Source organism: Bufo gargarizans, chromosome 2 (genome assembly GCF_014858855.1).
Source record: "Bufo gargarizans isolate SCDJY-AF-19 chromosome 2, ASM1485885v1, whole genome shotgun sequence".
Taxonomy (NCBI): Eukaryota; Metazoa; Chordata; class Amphibia; order Anura; family Bufonidae; genus Bufo; species Bufo gargarizans.
In genome coordinates, this window is record NC_058081.1 from 280382003 (window position 1) to 280395008 (window position 13006).

The 13006-nt window shown below is 40.5% G+C and overlaps 1 protein-coding gene across 2 annotated transcripts in view; it reads right to left on the reverse strand.

The window, feature by feature from the left end:
* Positions 1-13006, reverse strand: part of LOC122925685 — a 129937-nt gene that overhangs the window by 101693 nt on the left and 15238 nt on the right. For both annotated transcript variants that reach the window (XM_044277032.1, XM_044277031.1), the window contains one exon: positions 2946-3030. In XM_044277032.1, coding sequence (XP_044132967.1) covers positions 2946-3030 — 85 coding nt within the window. The remainder of the gene's footprint in view (positions 1-2945; positions 3031-13006) is intronic.

A 13006-nucleotide genomic window follows, 5' to 3' on the forward strand; every position in this document is an offset into this window, starting at 1 on the left:
TGAACAAAACTCCGGGTCCATATGGATTACACCCAAGAGTGCTTAAAGAACTCTGTTCAGTCATTGCTGTGCCCCTGTTTATAATTTTTAAGGATTCTCTAGGGACTGGTATAGTGACAAGTGATTGGTGCAAGGTAAACGTGGTGCCCATATTCAAAAAAGCATCAAGGTCCTCCACAGGTAATTATAGACCAGTTAGTTTAACTTCTGTTGTGCGAAAAATGTTTGAAGGAATCTTAAGGGACTACCGGTATATAGAGGAGTATGTGACTATATAAATAATATTATAAGTGATAACCAGCATGGGTTTACCAAGGACAGAAGTTGTCGGACTAACCTGTTGCCAACAAACGTGCAGAGAGGAGACTCGAGCATCGCGCTCAAGCACAAGCAGTATTCGGCCGAACACCGTGATGCTTTAGCCGAACTGGTGTTTGGCCGAGCATGCTCGATCCACACTAGCGATGATGGCTTCTCAGGCAGGCTGTCAGAATCCCATAAACTACCATTTACTCTACAATGCATTCAATTGCAGTCTATGGAACAAGTGATCAGAAGATTGCATCAAAAAGTTGTATGTAAATAAGTAGTAGTGGGGCACTCTCTGTAGTATTGAGAACAGTAGGGTTTATTAATAAATATAAATATGAATATAAAAGTGAATAGATATCCTAAAACTATATAAATTGATTTAGCAGCAATAATAATGATTATCGAAAACAATAATGCATAAAATGCTAAAACCAATAGTGCAATATTCCAAAAGACAACTCCTTCAATAGTCCATCAATAGCCTTCAATAATTCCCAATGACTAAATGGGATACTGATCATCCGGAACCACAATAGTGTTGAATAGTCCGCGATATAAGGGATATATTAATGTGATTAGGTTACAGTCAGATGTCTTTCAAAATTTGAAACAATGTGCCAGGTAGTCTCCAGTCTAAAGCGCAAGCAAGCGCTGACAATATTCAGAGCGGCGTCCAGCTCACTTAACTGAAACAGCGGCGTCCCACTGTATACTTCGAAGAGTGCGATCGCTTACTCTCACAAACAAATACGATCTTACCAGGAGGACTTCAGTGGATTTTTCCTGCCCTCGACACGGTGGTACCACTGATGAAGGGGTCATTCTTCTAAACCCCGAAACGCGTATGGTACTATCCCCCAGTATTGGAACACAGACATACAATTATTTACCACTTAAGGAGGAGTGGAGTTTACCATCCTGCAAACTCAATTCGCACGAACAACGCCTGCTGTACGAAGGGAAGCCTTTATCCTTTGCGGGTCCACGTGGATTGCCATCCTTGGCGCGGGATCTTCTGGTAACTGACAGCCCTTGAGACCGAAGCGCCGAAACACACAAGAGGCACACCGTGTCGAGGGCAGGAAAAATCCACTGAAGTCCTCCTGGTAAGATCGTTGTTTAAAATTTTGAAAGACATCTGACTGTAACCTAATCACATTGATATATCCCTTATATTGCGGACTATTCGACACTATTGTGGTTCCGGATGATCAGTATCCCATTTAGTCATTGGGAATTATTGAAGGCTATTGATAAATATTGCACTATTAGTTTTAGCATTCTGTGCATTATTGTTTTTGGTAATCATTATTGCTGCTAAATCAATTAATATAGTTTTTAGGATATCTATTCACTTTTATATTCATATTTATATTTATTAATAAACCCTACTGTTCTCAATACTACAGAGAGTGCCCCACTACTACTTATTTACATATTTAGCTTTTTTCGGATTGGGTGTTATCTGTCAGTGGGTGCACCTCAAATTGATTCCTTGTCATTCTTGTGCAACATATCTTTAACAAAAAGTTATATGTACCCCAAAATGGTACCGATAAAAACTAACAACAAAAATCAAGCCCTCCTATTGCTCTGTAGACAAAAATCTAATAAAGTTCTGGGTGTCAGAAAACGTCAATGCAAAGAAAATTTTAAATCAAAGGTTTTTATTTATTTTTTAAGTAGTAAAGCAATTGTTAGTAAGAAAAAAAAATGCATGTCATATGTACCTCAAGGAGAGCGCTGTAATATTAAAACAAAAAAATTCACAGAATTGTGTGTGTTTTTGTTTTTTCAATTTCAGCCACAAACATTTTTTCCCATTTTCCTATAGGATAAGGTATGTTAAATTAAATGGTACTATTAAAAACACAACTTGTGCCACAAAAAAAATCTCTGCTATGTGAACAAAAAAGTTTTAAAAAGTTGTGGCTTTTTAGAAAGGAAAAAAAAAACACTGCTCCTGCCTGTGCCTGCGCTGCTCAGCTAAATCCTGGCATAGCGCATAGCACAGTGGAGTAGAGTTTACTTTACATATGTACTGCTGCCTGTGTCTGCTCCCCTCAGCTACAAGCTCTGTATAGCACATGGGTGCAGCACCAATGTGCTGTTCCAGGATTTAGCTGAGCAGAGCAAGCACAGACAGGAGCAGTGATGTGTTATGCAGAGGTCCAGCCGGTGCCCGCTCCTCAATTAGCTCTGTATATTACATGTGTAAAGGAAACCCTACTCCAATGTGCTATACCAAGATTTAGCTGAGCAGAGCCGGCACAGGCAGGAGCAGTGATATGTGTTCCTGCTAGTACTGAACTTTCTGAGGCCCCTATTCCAGCAGTACCGTGGAATCCGTACACCGCTTAGATGTCAGCGGTGTTCGGATACCAACAGTGAAAAGCACTATAGACACCATGAACTTCAGGGGCCTATTTAACAGTAAAACAGTGAAATCGATAAATGAAGTACATTCCAAAAATTTTTGGGTATTTAGAATCTTTTTAAATTAAGTTGTGTAAAAGGTTAGCTACCCTGTAAATTGAGTACAAAGGTCAGCATGATGGGGCTTTGCAATTCATATTAACATCTTTGTACCAAATGCTATGGTCAACGGAGACACAAAATATAACATATCTTACCACATTTTACAAAGGCAAAGGCACGTCGGGTCAGTATAGGAGTGTGTAGACAGGTTCCTACTGTACAGCCAACAGCACAGTTTTTCTGCAGACAGAGCAGTATACCATTTCACATTATAAAGAGCTGAAACAATTTAAGATTTCACCACCATTGATCACTCATGAGCAATAAACATAAGCTTTGTGTGCAGTAATGATGTTATCTATTTGCAGATATTAAGCTTTGTAGTCTTTCATTTATTTCAAATTAAAATACTAATTTTGCCCAGCAGGGGTGTGTTGGAGCTGGCTAAAGACCAGCACTTCTCCTACAGGGCACTGGTAATGTCCAAATGACAATGTCATTTATTTTATAATTGCATTGTGTGTGAGTACAAGATAGAAGCATTATAACCTGCGGGGGGATATGACATGTTGCTAGCAACAGGGTCTTATATATTCAAATGCTAGTACGGCAAGGTTGAAAAAATGCTAATAATAATAAAAGTGAAATGGACATTCTGAATGCCTGCTGTATGTAATAAGTATCCTATAACGGCCAACTCACCTCTTCGCTGCCTCATGCCTTACTGCCTAATCGTTTAACCGCCTAACTGCCGCTGAATCCTGTTTTTTGCCCGGACCTTTCAGATCTCCCTCGCTTCACTGTACTGACTGCTCGTTTCCATCTGGAGCTTCGTGGAAGGCCCCTGTCTCTGGTCTCTGCTTCGCCGCTTCCTGCTCCTTTGCCTCCTGGCGGTACAGGTATTTAGGTTTGAACAAACACTCCTCCCTGTCCTCCCTGGCTTGTTCCTTCAGCCCGCCCTCCCTCCTGAGTGCTCTCCGCTCCTCCTGTGTTTGTTTTTTAAAGTTTCTTTTTATCTGGTACTCTTTTGAACAAACTATTTGATGGCATTTCCCCCTTGGTAATTAATATGAGAACATAAAGAGGGGAAGGGGAGGAAAAGAAAGAAAGAGAGTGAAGAAAGATAAAGGAAAAAAAGAAGAAAAAAAAGAGAGGAGGAAAAGTAGAGGAGAAGAGGAAAACAAGGAAAATAACAGAAAAAGGAAACAAAAAAAGGGGAGAAAAAAATGCCCCCAAAGCAAAATAGGTGTTCTGCTGAACATACATCGGCTAAATTAGGTCAGAAACCGGCGGGATTGTCTAAAATTGAACAATTCCTGAAGTCCCCAAATGCTCCTCAAATGTCCCCAACTACAAGAGTGGGACAAAAAGGGTTGCAAGATCTGAATGTAGAACAAAAAAGGTAGATCCAGAGTGGAAGACGCATTGGATCACTACATCCAGGGGCGGAGAGAGATAATGTAAATGTCCTCTCTAAAGATAAATCCTCACCATTGAATGAAATTTTGGGTGAGATTAGAAAAAATTGAGAGTTAATAAAAGATATTTCAACTCAACTTGGGGCAATCCAGACCGACATGGCTCTGATAAGAGACAGTGTCTCCAAAATACAGGACAGAGTAACTATTAAAGAAAGAACTGTTGATGTTCTGGAGAAGGAAGCCAAAGCCTTTAAAATGCAAATCCCTATCTTGAGATCTGAGGGCGATATCTTGGAAGACAGGTCTCGGCGATGCAACGTCAAAATTGTGGGCCTTCCGGAGGGCATGGAAGGGGACAATTCTGCTCATATGATACAGAACTTAATTCTGGAAAGGTTTGGAAGGGAGCACTTTTCTTCATTATTTTATGTGTAAAGGGCCCATCGGGTTCCAGGGGGTAAACCAACTCCCGGAAGATATCCATGGATATTTTTGGCAAAGATACTTGTTTTACGTGACAGGGATATGATTTTGAGAAAGGCAATGGAGTGCCCCCCTATTCTGTATAATGGAAATATACCTATTTTCCTGATTTTTCCAAGGACATTCAAGAAAAGAGACGTAGCTATATTCATGTTAAGAGACGTATCAAGTACTTATTTGTTTACCCGGCTAAATTGCCCATTATTTTCAATAGTGGGACCTATTACTCATGATCTAGTGGCAGATTAGCTTGATCAGAATAATATCTGATCCTTTTTTTTCCCTTTCTCTTTTTCATTGTGGTGGGTGTGGGGGGTGATGAGGTGAGGTGGTCTTAGTTGAAAGATCTGTCCTAAGATGGTGGCGGATCAAGAGTTGGTGGGCTGGGTGGGGGAGGTAGGTAGTTTGCGGGGTGTGTTGCGATGCGTCTCCCAGGTTGTGGGGGGAAGAAGTGGGACTTTTTTTTATTTTTTTTTCCTTTGTTAGTTTTTTTTCTTGATTGATGTTGGTTAGAATCCTAACTTGGAATGTTCGGGGTCTTGCCGATAAATGAAAAGACAGTTTGTGATCGGGTTCGGAGACACCGTCCAGCGATTGTTAGTCTAGTAGAGAACCATTTTATTGAGGGGGAGATTCCTCGACTCGGTGGGAGGTGGGCTGCACAGACTTACCATTCCACTTGTACTAGCTATTCAAGAGGAGTAACAGTATTAATCCATAAAGGGATTGATTTTATCTGCCAGGCCTCCTCCACTGATAAGTAGGGGAGATTTGTATTTCTTGTATAACTCAGAAGATAGTATCTCAGATGAAGCGATTGATTCAATCTCTTTTTCAGTCCTCACAGATACTCAAAGAGAATTATTTGATGCCGGCCTCTTTCTGCAAGAATTAGAGGCCACTTTGAAAGCCTGTGCGGGAAACTCTTCTCCAGGATCTGATGGATTCCCATATGAATTTTATCGCAAATACAGGGAGGTTGTTTTTCCCCGTCTTCTGAAGGTATTTACTGAGGCTATAGAAGACGGTAATCTTCTGGAATCTATTACAGAGGCTGTAATAGTATTAATACTAAAAAAAGGTAAAGATCCTTTATAAATGAGCTCATATAGGCCGATCTCTTTACTAAATACAGATTTTTAAGCTTTTTTTCAAGGATCCTCGCCACTAGGTTGTCTAAAGTCATTTAATCTATTATACATCCTGATCAAAACGGCTTTATCCCTGGTAAGGGCACCCATTATAATTTGCACCGTCTTTTTGCCAATATTCAGGCCTCTCGCTCCATCCTGTCTTTGGGTGCCTCTAAGGCCTTTGACAGGGTGGAGTGGAGATTCCTCTGGAGGGTGCTAGAGAAGATGGGATTTGGTATTAAATTCATAAAGATAGTTAAGCTTCTATTTAAATCCCCTAGGGTGAGGTTGAATAATAATAAGATGCTTACAAGGTATATTTCCTTGCCGAGAGGCACTCTCCAAGGATGACCTCTCTTTCCATTATTATTTAATATCTATATTGAGCCCCTAGCTGTTAGGGTCAGGCAGGATCGAAGGGTCAATGGGATTGAAAGGTTTGGGACATTGGGAACAGAAGATCGGATTTCTTTATATGCCACTTTTGAGGGTTTTTCGAGTTGTTAAGTCATTTGGCGATATCTCAGGCCTCGATATCAATTGGTCCAAAACCATTCTTTTGCCTTTAGACAGATTAGAACCTCTTACTGAGGAGTTGGTTAGTGATTTAGTAATTTGAGGATCTCTGACTCATTTGAATATTTTGGGATTAATATTTCTTTTAAGATCGAAGATTTTATGCAGCTTAACTTAACCCCATTGATAACAAAACTGAGATCTAAAATAAAAATATGGCTTCGACTCCCATTGTGAAGATGGTCATTCTGCCCCAACTACTGTATATGCTCAGGAATTCCCCAGTATGGATTGAAGATAGATTCTTTAAATTTATTGAGAGAATTATCTACTTTGGGGGAGAAAGCGAGTGAGGCTTAAATTGGAGCATTTTTTTAAACCAATGGAACAGGGAGGACTAAATCTTCCCTGTTTCAAGAGTTATTTCATAGCATCATAGTTATGGCTGTATTAGAAATGGGAGAAGAGCCCACTTTGTAGAATACTGGTGAAGAATTCTTCACATGACAATATTTTTGTTTTATTGGAATCCAGTGAATTAATGAACTCCCAACAGGAATATAGGGTTGCTGTGAAGTCCTGGAGCATCACTAGGGAGGCGGGACTGGTTGGGAATAAAGGGATCCCTTTTTTGCATGCCCCTTTTGCATAATTATTTTTTGCAGGCCTTAGATGAGTTGGTTGGAGATCAGTATTGGCAAAATAATAATATTCATTATCTTGCTCAGGTGGTTGGGAATGGGCATATTTTTAATATGTTGGAGGCGCACATGTAAAGCGGTGCAGTAAGTGAGCTCCGTCTGCCCAGCTATTTACCGCAGGAGCTAGCTGAAATTGAGGGCCATAAAACCCCGAAATCATACCTCCTGACATTCCCTGGAGGTTCATGGAAAATTTCATAGTGCGCAGCAGCTCCCAGCAGACTCTCCTCTCCTCTCCCGCCGCGGGAGACTGGAGTGCAGCAGAAAGGAAAGATGGCCGACGCGAGAAGGAGAGCAACCCGTTCCTCGTCCCAGCCTCCCCACCCACCAGAAGCGGGAGACTCCGTGGGAGCTCGACTAGATGGATTCCAGCAAATACCAGGGCTGGAAATGCCTTGCAAAGAGTTGGCGATAGCGGTTGCACAGTTGCTGGCCCCAGATATAAAGGCCACCTTGGAAGCGACGATAGCTGCCACTATGAAGCAAATGCAGAGCGAAGTGACCCAAACTCAGCACGTATCCGGGAGTTGGAGCAAAGAGTCGGGGGCATCGAAGACGAGCTGGAGAAGGCTCAAACTCAGGTCAGAGAAATGCTACACTCAAACCAGGCATTGAAAGATAAAGTTGAAGACCTGGAAAACCGCTCCAGAGCAATTTGCAGATTATTGGCTTACCTGAAAATATTCCAGTGCATCAGCTGACCCGTATCTGTGCAGTAGAATTGCCGCAAGCGCTGGGGCTTCAGTCTCCGGTAATAGTGGAAAGAGCACATAGAATTGGCCCATTGAGAGAGGCTCCCAAAGAGGGCCCCAAGATGAGACCGAGACCAGCTATAGTCAAGTTCCTTAACTATGTTGACAAAGAATCCCTTCTGCTTAAATACAGACATCTTAATCAGCCACTTAAGGTTAAGGGACATAGAATCTTGCTTTTTGGGGACTACTCTGTGGAGGTGGCCAAGAAGAGGAGAGTGTTCTCACACATATGTACACAGTTGGTACAAAAGAAAATCAAATTTGCCCTCATATACCCAGCCATTCTGAGAGTCTTCAGACAAGACGGTAGAATTGACACCTATCTATCACCCAGCGATGCATCAGAAGCATTGGATGAAGCGAAATCCCCTAGAAGCTTGGGCGGGGAAACACCACTTAGAGGACGCCCATTGCCACGCGGTAGCCACAACGGAGAGAAGTCTTGCAGGAGATATGATGGCATTTCCCCGCGATCATCTGAGAGAGACCAGACCCGCGCTTCAAGTCCGGAATAGGAATGAAATGTTATCCCTGGGTCCAGTTCTAAAGGCAGCAAACTTCCTCTTTTGCAGTGACTCACGGCCACAGGCCTGAAGGTATCGGGTCCTTCGGTTGGGGTGAGAACTGGGGGTTAAAAGGGGACGCCTGTTGACGTGGAAAAGGCTTTCAACAATGTAAATTGGAGATGGCTCCGGCGGATCCTAGACGCTTTTGGATTCGATGGATCATTTAGATCTTTCCTGGATGGAATATATAAAAATCCTCAGGCAAGGGTGAGCACTCCGGGCTTCCTGTCGGAACCTTTTCGCCTTGGCAGGGGAACAAGGGAGGGCTGTCCCCTATCTCCCCACCTCTTTAACCTGGCTTTGGAGCCGCTGTTTCAATTCTTGATCCAGACACGTATCGGGGAATAACAGTGGGGAGGAAGAAAATAAAACTGATCTGTTTTGCAGATGACATTTTGAGTTTTATAAACTCCCCAAGTACCAACCTCAGAATGATTCTAGATACCATGATTTATTATGGCGAAACCACTGGTTATCGAATTAATGTAAATAAAAGCCAGTTATTATATCTATGTGGCCCCTCACAAGAGACACAAAGGGCATCAGAAGCTTGTGATGTTGAAGTAATGCCCCATTACCGAACGTATTTAGGCATAAAAATATGGAAGCAACCATCATCCTTTAACAAGCTAAATTACGACCCGTTAATAAAGAAAATAGAATTAGAACTGGCTCGGTGGTCTAGTTTACCACTATCATTGTTTGGTAGGGCCCATCTGTTAAAGATGGTGAGTTTTGCCAGATTACTCTATCCCATCCAGACCATCCCTTTACTTATAAAACACAGATGTCAATAGAATTTCACATTTAATATGGCGGTGGAATCGAACGCGGATTGCTTATGATAAACTTTTCTTAACAAAATGGGAGGGTGGGTTACAATTACCAAACATTAGGAGATATAATTTGGCTTCTCTGTTTAGACATGTCAGAGATTGGATAGGTGGGACACCCCCCCCCCCTTCCGTAAAAAAATATACTCTGGTGAGGCACACCATGGCTGCATGGAGAGGGAATAGGAAACTGTACAGATTACCCATGTACATCACACCTTATATGCCACTATGGTCTCTACCAGCTTTCCCAGCAGGTAGGCAATCTAAGATGTTTGCTCTGTGTAGAGAAAAAGGGATAACCTCAGTAAAACATTTGCTGAATCCCCCGGGAACCGAGATCCTAACATGGCCTGAAATCCAATCTAAGTTCCAATTCCATACCTCCCATTTTTTATCATACAACCAAATAAAATCGTGCATAATTTCCAGCATAGAAAAATAAACCCCTAAAATAATGCTTTAATGGTATACGTTAAAAGGATCCCATGAGGGTCCGCTATATGCAAACTAATTAGTATACAAGCAAAAAAATAAGTGACCGATAGCCACTCGTATTTTTGTATTTGTCTGTACTATGTTTTGTGTTTCCTTCTTTTTCCCATCCAGCTGACCTATATACTTGGTAAATTAATATCCATACCTCATACCTGGGACAATTTATAACCATCCCTGCGACACCCCTATAGGGATCGGTGAGGGTTAGCAGTTTAGGTATGTGGACAGGGGGCCTCCACCATCAGGAGCCCTCCCTGGGCTGAGGTATTAGGATAGGGGTAGATTTAGGGACAAGTATTCCCGCACCCCAGGTGATCAACTTTTGCTGGATGTGGGTATCGGTCACTTTATTTTTTTGCTTGTATACTAATTAGTTTGCATATAGCGGACCCTCATGGGATCCTTTTAACGTATACCATTAAAGTATTATTTTAGGGGTTTATTTTTCTATGCTGGAAATTATGATATATATACCCCACTACATCAATGTTTATTAATTCTGCTGGAACTTGCCAAATAAAATCGTACAGTTGGGCACAAGCCACAAAACTAGGAGAACCGGAAAGACTGAGTTGGTTCAGGGCCTTGGTGGGATCTCAGGAATTTTCCCTTTCGGATTTATACAGGAAAATCCAGAATATTCAATCCACCTCACTAGGAGAGTCTGTATTTAAAAAGTGGGAGGAGGAACTAGGGGCTGGGTCACTGACAAATAAATTGAGAGAAGGGAGGGAAAAGGTGAGGCAAGCTATTAGTAGCGAAACATGGAGAGAAATGCACTTTAGAACTTTACACAAAGCGACTTATGCTTTTGACCTGCCATACAAGATCTCAGATGGTGCCCGAAATGTCACCTACAAAAAGCTAACCTACTACATGGCCTTTGGAATTGTCCCAGTTTGAAACATTTATGGGAAGGAGCAATAGCTTTTATAAAGCAAGTCAGGGGAATACTGTAGATACACAAAATACACCGCTACACTGCATCTTTCATTATATACCTTATGATCATAAAGGTGAAATCACCCAATCTACACAGGTGAAGGGTGTCCACTTATTCCTTCTATCAGTGAAGAAAACGATACTTAGACACTGGTTATATCCCACTATTCCTACATTGAAAGAAGCCATAGGAACTATGAAACATATCCTCTATATGGATAGGTTAGAAACAGAGAGGAATAAAGAAATGGATACCAACGGCTTTTTCCGCAAATGGAGGAGGTTTATAGTCCACTATCTCCGGTAGAAAGGAAAGAACTGATTAAACCATTCCAAGACACCAAATGGTACTTGGAGGAACAGTTAAAGGGTAAACTGGAAAATTTGGTAACAGAATAGCGAGAATATTCTTAATCATAATAAGGTGGAGAAACCGTTGAAGTGAATCCAATTGATAGGATTTTTTTCGGTTACATTCAAGAGGAACATCTTAGAAGGAAAAGCTTTGGTTTATGACTAGATATTTTAACTTAGTTATTGAAGGGGAATTGTAGTGATTGAAAATAGAAAATTTGGGAGATCTAGGTTTGATCATTAAGGGCTAGGGTCGGCAAAATCAATAAAAAGTAAATGTCCTCATTAGGCCACTGGAACGGAAATTAATGTACAATCATTAATGACAAGTTATGTACCTTATCTTTGTATTTCATGTACATTTTGCTATGCCTTTATTCTCCCTGAATAAAATGTTTAAAAAAATAAAATAAAAAATATGTTGGAGTTATCACAAAGAGAAAATATATCCAATTTATCTTGGTTTCGGTATTTTCAGTTACATTCAGCACTTTCTAGTAGAAAAGAAAAATCACTTTTTCTTATAGATACTCCCACTTTTTTGCACGATTTAATAGTAAAGTCAGCACAGAGGGTCAAGATTTCACAGTGTAATAAATATTTACTTAAAGCGCGATTTACTAATCTACAGTCTCCTAGACAAAAGACCTGGAGAAGGGACTGCCCAATGGTTCAACTGGATGATTGAGATAACATATTGGGTAATATGGGATTAGTTTCTCACAAGTTTAATCATACATTGGTTCAATTTAATATTTTACACAGAATTTATGTTACACTCTTAATGCTCAATAAATGGGGTTTGAGAAACACTTCTAATTGTCCACCATGTTATCTACCTGAGGCCGATCATTTACATATGTTCTGGACTTATATAGAACTAAGAATATTAGTTAAGATAATAGTTATATTATCCAAAAATTAAAAGTTATGATTCCATTTACGGCATAATTTTGGATCTTGAGTGATCTTTTCAAGGTAGGGTGCCATAAGTAAAAACGGAATCTTCTGGTTAAAACAATATTTTTGGCAAGACTACCTGATTGCACGGGCTTGGTACTCATCTAATGCTTCAACTATTAATACATGGTTAAATCTTGTTAATAAGATAAAAAGTTATGAATACATCTTATACAAACAAAAAAATTCTGAGGATAAAATGGTTTAAGGTATGGGGAGAATGGAATTCTTAATTTTTCCTACTTCAATTTTCTCACTGTCCCCGTTCCATCTTTTTTATGTTGCGGGGATGGGAGACGCATCGCAAAGGGGTAGGAGTTTGGGAGGGAATTATAGAAACTGTAATCTTGATGTATTATTTTGTATGGAATTATTATTGCTTAATAAAATTAAATAAAAAATATCCTATCACTAATAATTAGAATTATTATTATAGTCCTTATTAGGCTTGAGAAAATTGAATATAGATAGGAATACCGAAGACATTCACCGAAGTCTCGTGCAACTTTGGCTGAGACTAAGTTTGGCTACATGGAGATACATGGAGCCAATACATTTTAATGCTGTACGGAAACAGCGTTAACAATGAAGTTTTCTAACTAATCGACTTTGGATCTGTGATCCGAAGCTTGATTCGCTCAAACCTAATTATCATCATTATTATTATTCCATTTTTTATGAGTTTAAATTCCTCAACTCTTAAAGAGAACCTGTCACCATAAAAATGCAATGTAATCTGCAGGCAGCATGTTATAGAGCAGGAGGAGCTGAGCAGACTGATATATAGTTTTGTGGGAAAAGATTCAGTAACTCTTACTCACTCGCTGAGCCTTCCCGTTGTGGATATAGTTATAGCAGTCAATTACCGCAGCACATGACTCCTAAGCTCACAATGAGCAGATATTTAAGGCACCTCTGTCAGCATGATCAACTTTTTTAAACCAGACATACAGCCTTGGGGGGAGGGACAGGAAGAGGTGTAACAAACTGGTGCTCTGAGGGCTTTGGCCAGACCCTTGGTGCTCCAGTTAGGTCACTAGCATATAAATAAAAA